This window comes from Corvus kubaryi, unplaced genomic scaffold (genome assembly GCF_017639235.1).
Source record: "Corvus kubaryi isolate FWS band 111438036 unplaced genomic scaffold, C.kubaryi_AGA036_p1.0 split1-131, whole genome shotgun sequence".
NCBI lineage: Eukaryota > Metazoa > Chordata > Aves > Passeriformes > Corvidae > Corvus > Corvus kubaryi.
In genome coordinates, this window is record NW_024582073.1 from 25,876,632 (window position 1) to 25,894,573 (window position 17,942).

General features: G+C 36.1%; 1 protein-coding gene across 1 annotated transcript; it reads left to right on the forward strand.

The window, feature by feature from the left end:
- The first annotated feature begins 567 nt into the window (after positions 1 to 567).
- SPON2 (spondin 2) lies at positions 568 to 17,942 on the forward strand. Its single transcript, XM_042053563.1, has 7 exons — positions 568 to 662; positions 11,525 to 11,587; positions 12,383 to 12,608; positions 12,965 to 13,188; positions 13,464 to 13,655; positions 14,655 to 14,829; positions 16,904 to 17,942. Exons 3-7 carry the CDS (start codon positions 12,386 to 12,388, stop codon positions 17,080 to 17,082), a joined length of 993 nt encoding a protein of 330 aa, XP_041909497.1. The 5' UTR covers positions 568 to 662; positions 11,525 to 11,587; positions 12,383 to 12,385; the 3' UTR covers positions 17,083 to 17,942.

A 17,942-nucleotide genomic window follows, 5' to 3' on the forward strand; every position in this document is an offset into this window, starting at 1 on the left:
TCCCTCCAGAAACCAGGGCTTAGGGAGAGTTGATGAATCCAGGTCTCAACACAGGTCTTACTCGAGGTAGGAAAATGAAAAGGGTGCACATCTGAGCCCGAAAACCAGGAAAGGCTTTGCAGTTTAGATGGAAGCACTCCAGGCTGCCTCAAATTTTGACTGCTTTTTTGCCTGACAGATGACAAAACTGAGTTTTTTCTTCTTGGCTTAGTCTCTATTTCGTGGTTGCTGGGGATTTTTTCTTGCTTGGTTTAAAAGCAGAGGCAGAAGGGCTGCCTCTGCTTTTCCTGGCTGTGGCAGTTTGTGTCAGGTGGACTTTGGGGAGGAAAAGGAGGAGATTACAATGTCTGCATGCCCATGGAAGGACTCCTGACAAAGCACATGGCTTGCTCGTTTCAAAGGAGCAGATCTGCAGCCAAGCCTTGGAGGTCAAGGAGAGGATACATTCCTAGAGACCCGGAGGGAGACCGTGGAGGTTGCTGCAACCCAGGAAGCAGTGCAAGCTGCTGGGCTCCAGAGCATCTGGAAGGAGAGCTCATTCTGAAAGGAAATAGAATACAGGGGGAAGATTTGTTTTCCAAACATTTGTTCATCTGCATCATCCGGAAGACCTGCATTTGGTGTATTTTAATGGGTTGCCTGTTCTCCAACAAAACATAGAGGTTAGAATTACTTTTGTGGTTTGGGGGGGTGTTCATTCTGCAGATAAACCTGGTCCTTCCTCAGGGTTCAGACCTCCTCAGAGTCCCATCAAAACCCCATAAAGGCAAATGCTTTTATATAAGCTTTCTGGGACTGAGGGCCTCTCTTACTAATTTAGAAATGACTACAGAAACATTAGTAAATTATGGCTGGTGTAATTTATTTGGCCAATCCTGCTGGTAGAAGGAGACAAATAGCTATTATAATGGACTAGAAACCATGGAAAAATAAGCTTTTAATCTCTTGGAGCTGATCTAATTAGTGATGACAACTTGTCTTTAGTTAGTACAAGAGATTTAAGAGCAGAGTCTAATGTTGGTTTTTGTTTCCCTCAATTTTTGACTGCTTTTCCATCTCTTGATGCTAAAATCAAACACTTCAGTTTTCCAAGAAAGCATTTATCATGTAACACACATTGTAAACAAAATATAGCTTCTATTCTGTTTAAAATCTATAAATTATGTGGTTCAAAATTACAAATTCATGGATGTGGGGGCTCCCACACAGTTATCCAAGTTCTGTGCTGTCCTATATACCCTCAAGTAATCCTAGTGCAATCCTGGAAAATAAAAGCATAAACTATCACCAAAAGATATTAATCTCCCAGTAAACTGAGCATAAAGAATTATGCTTTTTTAAACTCTCTTCTTTTCCTGTTTTGGCATAATTGTCAGTGTCACTGAACATGAACTGAAATCCAAATATCCCATGCTTTGTAGAAGCACAACCTAAATCCTGTCTGCATCACCTTTATAGAGAAAATCTGCACCATACTTCGCTTTGTTAATAACTGTTGAATTACACTTTCTAGCTGAAGTGCTAATAGATTGGGGTAAGAGATTAATGGCTGGCAATAAGTATAACTCTGAGTGCCTGATTTGCTGTATATGGTGGGACTTTCTTGATTTATTCAACAAAGAAAGTGTGCAAAAAATTTGATACTGTGAAATGACTGGATTCCTCTGATAATAGTTTGAGATTTGTGATGTAACATGCATATAAAATAAAATTACTTTCAGAAATTAGTATGAATTTCACTGTAGATTTTACAAACTACTGTTATCAGAAATACATTATTTTATTTCACTTTATTGTTGTGGGGAAAAAATAGGCACTACTGTTACCATTGTTAGCATTTGTAAAGGTAGCACCTCATGCTAAGAATCGGGAAAGATCTACTTGCCTGCAGAAGCAATGAAATGACTGCTTGTATTTATATCAGTTCTTATAACACTGGAATAATTATTAAAGGAAAAAAATCTATATTTTTGCTGGGGATGATCAAAGTTTTCAAAATAGTGAACATGAAAATAAGGAGATGCAACAGAAAAGAAATATGTTAGACAGAGTATTGGTAATTATCAAAGCCAGGTTGAAAGAAGTCCTGGAGAAAGAATTCAGGATTTTGGGAAAAGGCAGATGATCCACACTTGAAAAAAGGTAAAAGCCATTTCTTTATATCATACTACAGTATACTATAAAAATAGAGCCCTTGATAAAACAGGGCATTGTCGGCAAATTTCTGACAACATTTAATCAGTGGAGTGGCCAACAAGGCAAACAAGGAACCTGCTCTCCCCTCAGTATTGGCAGATGATGTAGGGAGGGACAACAGCCATAGATGCACCATGGGAGGTTCAGTCTGCCGAGGAGAAAAACTCCCACAAGGAATGTGGTGTGGCACTGGAACTGGTTACACAGGGAGGTGCTGGAAATCTCCACTCTTGGTGCTTTTCAGGAACTGCTCGGCCAAAGGCAGAGCTGGCCTGCCCTGGCTATGTGACAGCCCTGCTTTGAGTAAGAGGCTGGACAAGAGATCTCCAGAGGTCCCTCCCAAGTGGTGTTTCTATGATTCTAGAAAATAAATTGATCTCTATTATTGAATATATATTGAATGGAATTGAATATTCACAAAACATTTAGGAATCATTTAACTCATTACAGAGTATTAGGCCTGCTATTTAGATGAGTAAATCAATAGTTTTAGATTTCTGGTTTTGATTCTTCTGGCTTTTTCTATTTCAGTAATTCTAGAGACAGTTAGGAATGTCAAAACAGTTGCACAAGGCTATTACTGCGCATATACAAAACTAAATGTGGGGACTCAGAAAGAAAAGGGTATACATGATTACTGAAGTCCTTCCCCAGTTCTGTGCTTATTTACCCTCAGTTTTAAGGGTAACTATAACATTTTAATGTTGGGATTTTTCCCTTTCTTCTAATCATGCATTTTATTCATAATTATGAAGTGTTGTCCAAACAATTGCTAGAACAGTTCCTCAGAACACATAATTGATAGGATATCAGTAAACTGCACTGTCCCTTTGAAGGACAGATTAGGACAAGAAGTGAAAAATAATATCTTTCCTTAATTGAATCTGCAAACAGAATTCAGGGTGGTTAATTAAAATGTGGTCTGGGCAATGACTTTTCTATTGACAAAAGGAATTACAATATGAGCTTTATATCTTTTAAAAGAATAGGTCAGATTCAGATTCTGTTCACATTGACATAATTGTAGAGTGTTTCTATTGATGCTAATTCATATTTATACCAGTGCTTCAGAATTAAAAATCCATTTAAGCATTTCTAGCAATACAGTGTGTCCTAGCATGATGCTTGACACTGATTTACTTTTAGAAGCAAAAGAAGTAAATGAGCAGTACAGCTTCCTGAGATATAAATTTATATCAATTTATCCCTAATTTGTAGTTAAGGCAGAATACAATGGAGAAAACTTAAATTTGTCATCTCGTTGTAGAGTTCACTTTTTCACTGTAATAATTGATAAATAAAATTCACACTCAGGCACTTAAAATTATTAATAATGCAGAGATTTGAAACAGAAGTAAAAATTGCAAGAAGTCATATAACCTACCATTTAAACAGCTGCTTTCTTCAATTTCAAAACAGCAAACTCTTTTTTTTTTTTTAATATAATTTCACTTTCCTCAATGCTGGCAAAAATACCAATTTAGAAAATATTTGTTCTTACAGTTTGCATTCCCCTGAGTTTTGTTGAGAACCGAAGGGCGAATAGAACATTTTATTTCGTTCAATATTTCTGGGGAAGAGCAAGCTTTTGGTTGTAGACAAGTGATATTGGCCTGTGGTCAAAAACAATAATGTCTTACATTTAATAGCCTTGCTTCTTCTGCTGTATACTACTTTTAAAACCTTTTGTGCTCTTGGGTACGTATGGCCTGAAAGCTACTTCTTTTCGGCGGTCAGAGTTGGCAATTCTTTTGAAAGTTTCTTTCTGTGCATTGGGGCATATGTACAGCCAAGTGAAAAACCCAAGTGTTTCTATGTGCAACACAATGTATCTATGATAACCTTCCACCTGAAAGGGTTTAAATGAGAACAGAGGACAGCATAATGTTAGAAGTTTTGTTAATTAACAAAAATCCATTTGAGAGGAGCTAGTTTCAAAACATTTATAAAAGATTGTAAAAAAAGCCTGTTTACTTACTGTGAAGAGGTCACAAAAGACTTGAGGCTTCCCATAATAAACTCTGTTTTGGCATGCATTTAGTTCTCTTCAGTAATATTTGGGTTTCAGCCAGAGACCCTCCACAAGCACATCATCACTGCTGTGGAAGCTGCTGTCATTGAACAATGTGCATATGAAGGGGCTTTCCCCAGAACCCAAAAGAAGCATAATTATGTTGTATCACCCTATTTCTGAATGTTTAGATCACACCTCTCAGTCAAATAATTCACTCCATATTCTCCATCCTCATTTAACTTTAGTATAGCGAGTTTTGGAGAGAGATTGGTTCGTTCTAACTCAGGGAATTCTGCATGGAATTCCACTGTATGGCATAGATGTATTTATATCATCAGCACTACATCCTCCTCCTTTACAAACCTTAGTTTTACAATTACATTCCCTTTATTAGGAAAGATAAATCTCAGATGTGGAGAGAACTTATGAAATTATTAGACAGGTGAGGATTTCTTGTAATTACCTGAAGCATTGATGTAATAGCAGAAACAAATTTTCTTCATAATGTAAGATCATAGGATAGTTCAGGTCATAAGGGACTTCAGGAGGGCTCTTATCCAATCTCCTGCTCAAAACAGGGTCAGCTTTGAGGTTCGATCAGGCTGCTCATGGCTTTGTCCTGTCTCATCTTAAAGCCCCCAAGGAGGGAGACTGCCCTGCATCTTTGGGCCAACTGCTCCACCACTTGACTGTTATGATGGTAAAAACATTTTTCCCTATATATCCAGTTTGAACATTTCTTGCCTCAATATATGCCCATTGCCCCTTATCCTCCCAATGCCCACCACTGTGAAGCATCCAGCTTCATCTTGGTGACCTCCTTATAGGCACTGGGAGGCTACTATCAGGCTGCCTTGATCACTTTCCCTTCTCCAGGCTGAATGAAACTTGGTTGCTGTCCACTGAGCTGACACAAGTTCATCCATATCTGCCTTGTATGGAGGTTAAAAGAGGTCAGAATATTGAATAAAACATTCTGATCCTATTTATAACCAAGCTAAGGAATGATAACAGAATTATACATGTAAGCAGGAAAGTTTTACTGATTTTCATATATCATTTCCATGGCAGAAGGTAAATAATTACACCTGAGTCCCAAAAATGTGGTACCACTCTGACAGTGGATACAACTCCGCATTCCAATGCAACCCTTATTCTGCATTGACTCCTCACCAGTCTTGGGGTGTGAAAATGATAATGTGCTATGGTGGCAATTAATGGATTTTACTGAACTAGAGCTATGCAAACTGTGATGTATGGATGAGTTCCCAGAAAACACCAATTCAGTTTTTTCAGTACCCCATTATTCAGATGAATTAAAGATGCAACTCTAATAACTCCACAGCTATCATTCAATAGATTTAAGACCTTTGAAAAAAATACAAGATAAATCAACAAAACTCACTGTGAAGCAGGACACAACATAAGCAAAGAGTGGTGTTGATGGCGACTACTTTAGAAATATAATTTGGTGGCCTACAGTATTGCCACAGAGATAAAGGACTGACATTTCTACAAGGCAAAGAAAGCATCAAACTGGTCTTAGAAAGTCAACACCTTGAAAAGTAGCTTTGTAGTGTTTAAATATTTTTCCAGTGGAAATTCAAAGGCAAGCAAGAAGTACAAATGTTAATGGCACAAGCTCATTTCACTTTAGAAATGAATTGAAAGATATAATAGGAAGGTTGGACTTGCTGGAAGATGCAATCCATATTTTTCACAAAATGAGAATTAATTTTTATTCTTTTAACTATGCTGCTGTAGTTTTGCCCTGTTCTCCATAGCCAGTTTTCAGTTCTCTTCTTAAACCTTTGCATAGACAGGTATATTAAATATACTCTGTGATATAACAGAAAACCATCAAATTTACTAGCACTCAAGGTTTAGAAATATGGCAATTCCACCAGCAACAAAAGCATCCAAAAAGAACAAAGTCCAACAAAAAAATTCCAAACTTCCATTGGAAACAGTAGAACAAGAATCTAAATCTGTCAAAATACCATATTGAAATGACCACAGGGATTTCTGTGCAGGCTGTCTACTCAGTCTTACTGAAGAATGAGAGAATGAATTAATATGGTAATCAAAAAACTTCTCCTTTTAGGTTTACACTGTGTGTGTGCATGTGTGCAATTCCACAAAAATATCCTGTCTTCTACTCTAATGAAACTGTAGTGCAGTACATATTAGATTCCCTTCAGAGCAATTTTTGTTTCAGTTATAGGTTTTCCTGCAGATATCTGAAGCAAATTTAAAAGCAGGGATCCCTGTAAGTCTTCAACTCAGGTCTGCAAGATTTGTCTTCAGCATTTCCTAACATCTAGCTTGTTCCAGAGTTCTGTTGAGTCCTGCAGGCTATACAGTCCAGGGAGCTGAAGCTGCTGGTATAGGCATGCCACAGGTTAGCACAGTGCTCTGAAGGCTGACCCTCAGCCACAGCTTAGACTATCTGATGAACAGGTCGAAGAAGCCTTTTTTTTTTTTTCCTCTCCTCACATCTGTGGAGTTTTTATGGATAAAAAGATAGCATGAATTCCTTCTCCAATATCCTACTGCAAAGGCCTCTGGAAACAAAAAGAGGCAGTGGCACTACCAGCTGACAGGTATGCAGTGGGCTGAATGACGATGAAGTCCAGGATAAAGGAGCTGCCTGAATGCATAATCCCTGTGAGTCTGCTTCATTCCTATCGTAAGCATTAGCTACAGTATGGGAAGGAGGCTCCCAAGTTGTGATTTAGCTGCTGAGCTGGCAGAGAGGATTTAAATTATTTGTTTCCAACTGAGTTCATTGCTGCCAAGATAACTCCTCTTTATCCATAAAGAAGATTACAAGACTTCATGGTTTGTGCTACAGATGAATTGGATAGATAACCTTGGTGGTTATGTCATCAGGAAGTGTTTGTGAGAGCCAAGAAGGACAAGCTTTACATATTATGCTGAAGGACTGTCGTGAGACAGGAGAAAATGGCTCTGACCTTACAGCGGAAGACAACTTCTGAGTTCATATGACTATTGAGAAAAGTCATACACTTTGGGTACTAGAGGGTACAAAAGAAACATAACCTCTGGTCACTGTCATGGGGGACCTTGATTTGGTTAGCTAGGGCTGGGCTACGTATTAGGTGTTTCAGTACTGGAAAGTATTTTAATACAAATGATAGAAGAATGCAGAAGATGACAGAAAAGGTTTTTGATGCTGATGAGTGTCATTGTGGTCAAGAAGACTGGTATTTTTCCTTATCCTTTTCTATATCTTGGCTTGAATTCTCAGTGACCCCTGAATAGAGATGCCTGGGTCAGTTACTTAGATGCTTCCATGGGAGGTAGGATCAATGGAGAACTTATCAATACAGCTAGTGGAGACCAGAGAACTGCTCATCAGTTATTAATTTGGTCAAATATTGGTATGGATTAAAGGGTCAGCGGAACAGTTCTTTAGCTTCTATAATCTAAAATAAATAGACCTCCATTATATGTAGTGGCAGTGTACATATTTAGTTTGTATGTTTGTACTTACTTTAGGTATCTTAATCTGCAAAGTAAATTTTTATCCCAAAAGATTTATAAAGATTAAAGCTGCCTTCACTACTGTTCTACCATCCAATATCACGATGTAAATGCTTTCTTTTGTATAAGCTCCCAAGCCAACACCACAATTTCTCCATCATAAAATGTTCTGCTGCTTGCCACTCTGGTCCTGAGATTTTACAACTTAGAGCTTAGAGGGTTTTGACTTAATATAAGCCTTTGGCATTGCTGAGTGTCCATAATTGTATGTGTCTCCATGGTAACTACAGGACAGAAAGTATGGCTGTATAATCCTTTTTAAGTAATACAATGTTATGTTTTTCTTGGTAGACAAAGAGATCCTAGCTAGTCATAAGCATGGTAAGCAGCCTGTGAATATCAAAGTTGCACATATACTCCTTATCAGCAGAATGGAAATTGTTTGAGCAAAATTGAAAAGTGTGTTGATAGCTCAGGAATATAAATACAAAATTTTTGGAGATTCTCTTTTGAGTAAAGGTGGGCAAACTAACTTCAGATCAATCATTTTGTAAATTTTCCTTTCTCTTAATCTTACGGTTTAATAGAAAAGTCATAACTAATCATGGTAATCCGGTTGCTTGCCAGAAAAAGGGCTAAATTATTCTCTGACTAATCAAAGTGGAATTTACGTGATGTTAATGTGCTATATTCCTGTGTGATAGCCTGAATATGCTCATTTAAATGTTTTTGTACAGTGTAAATGATTCCAGAGCCAACAAGAAATTGATGATACTGCTGTATTTTTAAGTAGGTTTTTCTTGTTTTCTCGTTTCTTTAATTATTTTTGATTAGAAACAATACAGACTATTTTAGACAAAGTTATGACTGACCTTTAAAAACCAAAAGTATCTGGACACCATTATTGTTTTATACTTTCCAGCTTTCATCCTCTGAATCTTGGTAAGGACTGCAGGAACTGTAAAACTGTTGTCATATTGACAAGAAACAGCAGAAGTTGCACACTTCTGCAAGCAAAATTTAACCCAAGGCACACTTTGGCACTGATGCTTAAGTAAAACAAGCCTTATATGACTAATCCCTCTAGTATTTGGGGTCCGTAGAGGCATATATGTGGATAGAAAATAGGTGTACCTAAGAGACACAAACTTGAAAAACAAAAGCTATTTTGCTGAAAAAGAGAAAGAAAAAATACATTTATGACAGAGGCAAATTTTTCTAAATGTAAGCTCTTTTTTCCAGTTTACCATGAGTTTTCAGCAGCTTCCTAATGCGACATAAAAACTGAAGAAGGAATGCAAGCATAGGTTCTGATCCCACAGCATTTTTTTTCCCCTACTGCTGGCCCACAGAAATTTGGCATCTGTAGTTCCCAGCCATGAAAGTAATCCATTGAGTGGAAATTTGCTTTTTTTCTGCTCTTTCTTTTCCTTCCCATCTACGAGACACATTTGGTGTTTTGATGTCCTTCACAGTGTCAGAGACTGATTATGCTTAGCACAGTTTCTATTTAAAGAAATAAGACAGTGAGTCTTCAAGTTAGGATTTTCTGACAACATTACTCTGCATGTTTTTTTGTTTTTTTTTCTTCTCCCTTCACTCAGCCTCAGGGGGCAGGGAGGCAAGATAATTAAATAAATTTACAGTAGTTTGCCCAATGATTTCATTATGAATTCAACTAAGATAAGAATGAGACTCTAGGTCCTGAAGAATTTAATCCTGAGAAATCTGTCATGGTAAAGCCCTCACTGTAAACAGAGAAAAGTCCAGTGCCAATTCAGGGATTGCAGCCTGCATGTATTGTCCCGTTCCTGGGTACATTCATAACACGTAGTCATGGAACCAGAATAATCTAGTCTGGTGGTGTGCCTTTTGCCAGCAATTTATCTTTGAAAGGAAAAGGTTATTCTGATATATTAAATATTTCTGTGTCAGAACCAGAGATAGTTGCTTCATTCTTATTTGATGTGTTGTCCTGGCAGTGCCACAGTAGGTTTCAGTATGTGAAGTTCACTGGCTCAGTAACTGTGATGATAGCCAACAAAACCTACTGAAGTTTAAAGCTATTTAATAATAAATATGCAAGCCTTAAGTAGTTTTAGTAATACACTGAGCAATGTACTTCTAAATTTGTGGGACCTTTGTGTAGTTCTAGAGGGATGCATGGGCTGGATGTCATTAAATTAAAATCTCTAAGAAACCTGTGGGTCTGGAATTCTGTGCGTAGGAGGGAGTGAGCTGGATGTAATTCAAGTATCATCCTTCAATAAACACTGAAAGAACTTGTATAAAAGTATCCATGAAGGCTCTTTGCTCTCTTTCTTAGTGGAGTCTGGCTCCTGGAAGAGAAATCAATTATGGAAAATGTACCATTAACAGAGGATGGAGGAAGAGACCTTGGAAATAAAGGTCATGTCCATGCCTAGATGGCTTAACCTGCTACAGGATTCCCACATCTATCCAGATAAAGAAGAATTGTGCCTATAGGTGCTGCATCCATCTATGTTGAAACCTGCAATAGATTCCATTTTGTCAGCAGAATAATTGATTGAAATTCCATCCAGACATCCCAGTTTATTCACCTCCTGGCTTGGATTTACCACGGGGTGGGAGGGAAGTTTCCAGTTAAAGTGCCACAAAGCTCAGACATGTTGTTTGGTTGACAACACTGTGTCACTAAAGCTGTATGTCGTGTGCTTAACCTATGCTGGCCTGGGTGCTGCATCTGGAAAATAACTGGGATTGTTTTGGTTTTTTCCCATATGCTGTACCATCATGTTTGAGATCTGGGAAAGTACTTAAGTGACGTTCCTCACAATTTCTAAAGAAAACTCTATGAAATATTATTTTCATGGTTCACTATAAAATTTTGAATTTCCTTTGCAGATCAGCCACAATAGCATTTGTTAACCTTACAGGTTTGGCACAAAGCCCTTGTTTTCCCTTATTTGAAAATAACTTAAAATAAAGATTAAACATTATTTTTTAATTGGGTCACTCTATAATACATATTTTTCATAAACAATTTAAATAGTTTTAGTGATGCAGATATATATACTGTGATACAGAGGATGTATGATTTAACTGTAATAATGAGATTTTTATTTGGGGTTTTTTACTCTGAAGACAGCTAAGAAAAATCTCCGAGCTTCCCAAAACCACTCTTTCCAAAGAAACCACAATGTTACAGAGCCCTTTCATTATCCAGCATAGAGCACTGTACACACAAAAATATACACTGTACTACTTTAAATTAATTCATATTTTCAGGAGACACAGTCTGTGTGAGTATGTGCAATTATGAAATGTAACTTTTTCTCCTCTTGACATTTTTAGCTGCCTCACCCCTTTTATTTGAACACATACATATGGTATGTGAGAGTGAGCAAGCTCTCTGTAAATGTTTGGAAGGAGCATCTGTCAGACAATAAAACTTACAAGAAAACATGTTTCTCATTTAAAGAGTATTCACTAGAACTATTTCAGTGTTGGAATCAGTTCATTTGTATAGCTTGGAGGCATTAATAAGAGCAGGGAACTGTAAAGGCACCAGAAAACTCAAACTGTTACTAAGAATCCAAAGTATTTTTTAAAAGCATTTTGTCTTTTTGGCATCTCAGTCTTCTGATAAGGAACCTGAACTAGCTGACAGACAGGAAACCTCTGCTAGTCCTTCCAAAGGGATTGCAAACAAGAAGATGGCATGATTTTTGCAAACCTGGTAAGTCTAAAGATTGCAATAATCATTGGACCAAAGGGACCCTCTTCAGGCATAAATAGCAAGACTCCTACTGTCTTCTCTTGCAGACCAACTCAGCTGCCAGCAAAAGCAGGTGCTCTCCCCCTACCAGTGCTCCAGAGGAATATTTAGTGAGTATTCATAGTTATTTTTACAAACTAATATATTAGTAGTGATTTACTTAACTTTGTATAGTTTTCTCAAAGGACAAAAACATTTAAAAATCAGTTTTTAAGGCTGTTATTTTAAACAACTGGTGGAATTCAACAGTCTGATGCAATTACCATGTTAATTTAAAAAGAAAATTTGCACAACCTATGACAGTAACTTTAAAATAATATATATTTTTTAAAACTGTCAAACAACCTAAAGGAATTACAATGTTTTTAATTCACATTATGACAGCAAAGTAATTTATATAAATATGAAATGTATTTGATTTTAAATGTTATGCTATAAAACAGCCTTTGTAGAACACGAATTTAAAATAAATCATTTCTTTTGGCAAAGTAACCTGCAATTTAATCTTTAGAAGAATAAATATACCACTAATGTTTTCCACAGAAACAGTTGCTACTCTAATTAAATCAAGATGTGACTAATCAGATTTCAAAAGAAAATCAGAAACAGATTTTTCTCTGAGGTAGTACTATGGACAAGGATAAGACATTTTTATTTTCATTTTCATTAGAAACACTAGTCCCAGGTAAAGTTACAGGTTTGTAGTATATAGCATGGAAATAACAAATCTGAAAGCACTATAGTAATGTTTTCAGAAGCATAACAATTTTTAGTGTTTCAGATATCTGCTTTCTCTTTGCTTACAGCTTATGCCACATTACATTTTATTAGGTAACTGTTATTAATTTTTGAGTTTAGAGTGACTAATATGGCTAACATTTTTTTTCTTTCTTTTCGTGTGGAAGGGAATGGAAAACCTGATGTTTGTCTACTGTTCCTGTAAAGTTATCTGGACAGTACTTGTAACAATACTGGGTTATGCCAGCAGCCTGCCTGTGGGGGATGATTCTCTTTGCACAGCAGAGGAACTTGCTAAGTACAAGATAATCTTCACAGGGAAATGGAGTCAAATCGCTTTTCCTAAGCAGTATCCACTTTACAGGCCCCCAGCACAGTGGTCATCCTTGCTAGGTAAGTGAAGTATGTCCAGTTTAAGAGCAGATAAGTCTCTTGACCAATTTGATAATTTTTTCTTAACAGTTATGTCAGATAACTAATGAAAAAGGAAAAAAAAAAAGCCAAAGTTATTAAGAATGAAATGCAGTTATTGAAGCATCCACAATGTTTTCAAAAATCTTCAACTGTTTTCAATTGACTTCTGTTTTCAATTGGCTACAGCTGAAACAAACAGCGATAAGCCAAATGTTTTAGTGTTCACTCAATTTTATACATATTTTTTTTGACCTCAGAAATAAAACAAAGAAAATGAAGAAATAGGGACATTCTAAATCAGACTTTTATGTCATGCCATGTATTCACTCAAATAGGTGTTACTCATAGTTCTGACTACAGCATGTGGAAAAAAGATGAATATGCCAGCAACGGTGTACGTGATTTTGCTGAAAAGGGTGAAGCATGGGTATTAATGAAAGAAATAGAAGAAGCTGGAGAGAAAATTCAGAGTGTACATGGAATCTTCTCTGCTCCTGCAATTTCCAGTGGTACAGGACAAACCTCTACTGAATTAGAAGTGCATCCAAGACATCCCTTAGTAAGTAAATGTACATATTAATTTAAAAAGTTTATTTTATGTCACCAGTAACCAAAATTAAATATTTGAGTTCTCACTTGTAGGAATAATATAATGAAAAAGAGTTACTAAAAAGCATGTCACATTGCAGAGAGCACTGTACAGCTTCTATAAAGTAAAAGAGCATAATGACATTATTCCACTAACTTTGAGTTAAAATTACTATAAGCAGGACTGAAGCATTCCAAAGCAAGTGATGCAATCCTGATGGATCATTTTGTTTCATTTTTTCATAGGTTTCATTTGTTGTACGAATTGTTCCGAGCCCCGACTGGTTTGTGGGTATTGACAGCCTAAATCTCTGTGAAGGAGACCACTGGATGGAGGAAGTATCCGTAGATCTATTTCCATATGATGCTGGAACTGATAGTGGATTCACATTTTCCTCCCCCAACTTTGCCACTATTCCACAGGACACAGTTACAGAGGTGGGTGCATGTACATAGTTTAGCACTTCATACTGCTATATTTTGAGTGTTCCCTTTTAAAGATAATTATTCTTTAATTGTGAAACTATTTTCAGTATTTGAGAGTGCTGATGCTCTCTTTATATGGATTTATTACACAGCTGATAGACCTACTGCTCTTGTTTATCTTCTGTATCTTCGAAATTTATTAGGTAAACGTAGATGGCTCATGAGAATTTGTCTCTACATTTTAATTATTTTCTGGAAAAGCTGACAATTTTTAGATGATATTTAACAATCCTTAAAGTAGCGGGAAAATGAAAATACTCACAAAAGTCCTGACATCACCAAATGTATATCTAACCCGGAAAATTCTTAGTAGTGAATACTGCTGTGAGGAGGAGTTTTCAGTTGAAAGCACTGCTGAAACCTGAAACTGTTACATTTGAGGGAAAGGACCTAAAGGAAAGCAGAGAACTTCAATGTGGTGACACTGCTTTCAATCTCTTTTGCTCGTTTCATCCTCTCTATGCCTCATACTTTGCTTTTGCCATTTAAGAGTGGTGGCAAACGAAGGATTTTGATTCAAATACTTTAAATACTATAAGTATTCAGTTAATCCTTTCTTAAAGGTGAGTTTTTCCAGCAATAAATACTGTGCTAATGAGTAACAAGGAAAGGAAGAGAGAAGCATTTGGCCTCTCAAATCCATATGACAGCTACTACAGCATGCCTGATATTATTGTTTAACACTCATGTATTCTTCTTGTAATAACATCTAGTTCTTTCTCCTAAACCATTTCATACATTACTGTGTTCACAGTACCTCCTACCACAGTCCTGTATCCACTCTAGTATTCTGCATAAAAATTCTGGGATGACCATCATAGTTATGTGAACTGAGGTTCATAGGAACTAGTTGTATGCAAATTATTTGCCAAAAAGTATTAGCATGATTTACAAACACAATTTTACTGTTACCTTCTTAGTTTCTTTAATAGTCCCCTTTTTATTTCACAGATCACTTGTTCCTCTCCAAATCACCCAGCAAACTCATTTTATTATCCCAAACTCAAAATTTTGCCACCAATTGCTCAAGTAACAATGGTGAAAATAAAGAAAAGCCAGCTGGGTCTTTCTGCACCTTTTATTAATCTTCCAGCTAAAAGCAATGAAATAACAGACACTGTCTCAGGTAAGTGATTAGTAGATGTTCTCAATTCTGCTATTTCCATTCACTCAGAAATATGTGGAAATCTGGCAGGTGATGTGAATGAAACAGGCGATCAGGCAGAATATTCTCCTATCTGCATAGGAATAGTTCCAGACTCACAAATGGGAAATAAAACAAGCCAGTTGACATAAAAGAGAATTCCTGAAAGAATAAGTAAGGGATTGCATATTTGAGCTATGGTTCAAAGGATTGGGTTATATCCACAGTAAGAGCAACCCAAGCCTTTGTATCAGCGTAGATCAGTGAATATTATGAGAAACAAATGACACTTGATCAGAATCAGAGCTCCCCAACTCTTTGCAACTTTGAAGTAAATATTCGTCCTTAAGGTTTTACATGATAATGAAGCCAAGAACTATTACTGTTGTCTCTTTCTGGGTCAGAACTTGGCAGTTACGTGCAATAAAAACTTATATAATTCAATTGATTTGGACATATTTTCAATAGAAACATAAATCCTGACAACAAAAATAAAGTTTTTTCTAATTTTTATTTTCTCAAAAAATATTAGCTAATAATCTTGAATAGGCAGGAAGACATGCAACCTACTGACTCAAGTAAATCGTAAGGGTGATTTTCAAATCTCTGTATTAACAAATATATAATTAACACAATATTTGCTCAAAGTGAGCAATATATTCCCAAAATAGTTGCGATGTTCCGGGAGCTTCTCCAGAATGTCTGAAGATTGCACGTCCCTAGCACTGTGCTGGTCACCTCACAACCACTAAAATAAAGCTCACTCTTTACACAGTTAATGTGCCAGTTATACTTTAATAAATGTATTTATCAATTTATAGTTGTTTAATGTATCTCTGTTAGTAAAAAAGACATATTCAAAATGAGTGCTATGCATCTCATTTACAGTTATATGTCATTCCCACAACATTTGCAAGGAACATTTGGCCCTGTTCAGGGCCAAAATTAAAAAAAAAATTTAAAACTGCATTTAGAGTACGGTACTTCAAAAACCATTTTAAATCACAAATCCCCACTTTATTGTACATGAGCCAGTAAATCAACCTGTTTAGAAACTTATTCCAGAATCAAATGGGCAGATTTAATTACCAGAGGTCAAGCAGTGTCCCTCATTCCCTCTAGAAACATAGTGATGACAACTGAAAGTGGTGAGTTCACTGTAATACTAGAAATTTATACCAGGTGTCACACATTTAGTGTGGCATTTGAAGAGGGGCTTGTGCACACTTGTTTTACCCACAAATGCTGTAACAGGCAGTTTTCATGCAACTTCCTGTGACAAGCAATATTTTAATTTAACCTGCTAAGGAATATTCACCTACTTTTTATAATATTTATTTTAGATAGATGCATACATTATGAATAGTACTTCTACTAGATAGAATTTCTAACTTCTTTTCTTGCAGGAAATGGAAACTATATTGAAAATCCTTTCAGCATTAGAAAGCTTCTAGTGACAGAATATCTTTATTGGCAAAGAGAAGAGTAACACACACACAAAACAACAAGCTGATTTAATGATTAAAAAATGGCAATTTTCTTTATTTCTAAAGCAAATTGGACCAAAAATAAAATGGAATTTCATATGAACAACTATAGGAACAATAGCTACTTGCAAAGAAATATAAATATACCTAGATAAACCAGAGAAAAGCTTTAATCCCAGTGTTTTTAGTAAGCCATGCAAAGGAAAATGAGTTATAAAAATTGACAGCAAACATTTTTTAATTCAATCTTTTGAGTACAATAATTTTAAGCATAGTTTTCTTTTATAGGAATTCTATATTTTCATTCAAGAGATAATGTGCTGCACTACTGATATAATACCTCAGACAGGCTCTAGACTGCAATAATAATACCAGAGCCGATGAGGTTAGGAGCTGAAACCAGACTATTTTTTAAATTTATGAGACACCATAAGGATTTTATTAATATCACCTGTATTTTGTATAAGAAAGGATGCTGTTTGATGATCATTCCTTAATGCTTTTCCAACTGTGTATTTGACTTAAGTACAACTCGATGTAAAGTTACCTCTTTGCTGTGTGTATTGCAGAAACACCACTGGACTGTGAGGTTTCGCAGTGGTCTTCCTGGGGTCTCTGCAGAGGGGTTTGCAGAGAAACAGGGACCAAGATCAGAACTCGTTTTGTACTTCTTCAGCCTGCCAATAATGGAATGCCTTGTCCACATCTGGATGAAGAAACAGGATGTGAACCAGAAAATTGTGTCTGAAATAAAATATAATAATTAAGATAATTTAAAAGTAGGATAAGTTCAAATCTAAACTACATCAACCAATGTTTTTTATAATTTGGATACGCCGCACTATTTTGCTGAAAAGCTGTATTAGAGTGCTTTTGAAAGTTTTTGTTTAATATCAAGATTTTTGGGGGTTAAATTCCTAAGGTTGAGTATGAGAACAATATTGGATCATTTACAGACCAAAAATCCCCAAATAAATCCTTCCTCCAAATGCACTCTAAGTTCTTGGAGTACCCTCTAGTGGCAGAAAAGAAGACCTTTGGAAAGACTGTACTCCACATTTTTACTTCACAGTAAAAAATCTTTCAATCACAAAATCTAAACTAATAACGTCCTTAAATATTGTAATTTGTTTATATACAGCTATTTATACCTAGAAAATAGTTTTTTGCTCTAAATTATGTTTTTATAATTTATTGGCATTTTTGTTGTCTTTCTAAACTTGCTTAACATGCATTTCTTCAGAAACTACTTACATAAATCAGAGTGACCAGATGTTTGCAGTGTGGTTAAGACAATAATGGAACTGAGTAAACTTGTCTTGAGACTTTTGAATATATGAAAATGTATTTTTCTTTTTCTTTCTGGAAAGTTAGAAGAATAACTGCCATGAGGACACTCGGCCAACAAAATTACTAGAAAAAAAAATCAGAAGTGTAGATACTAGTAGAAAACCTCTGAGCTGAATTTAAAATGTTGGCTGAGATTAAAAAACTGATTGTTGGTGTGTGTCCCTCACAAAACAACTTTAATCTCAAAGTTAACGCTGTTGACCATAACATAAATTGTATCATTAACCTTATATATGCAGTAAATGTGTCCATGTTTCT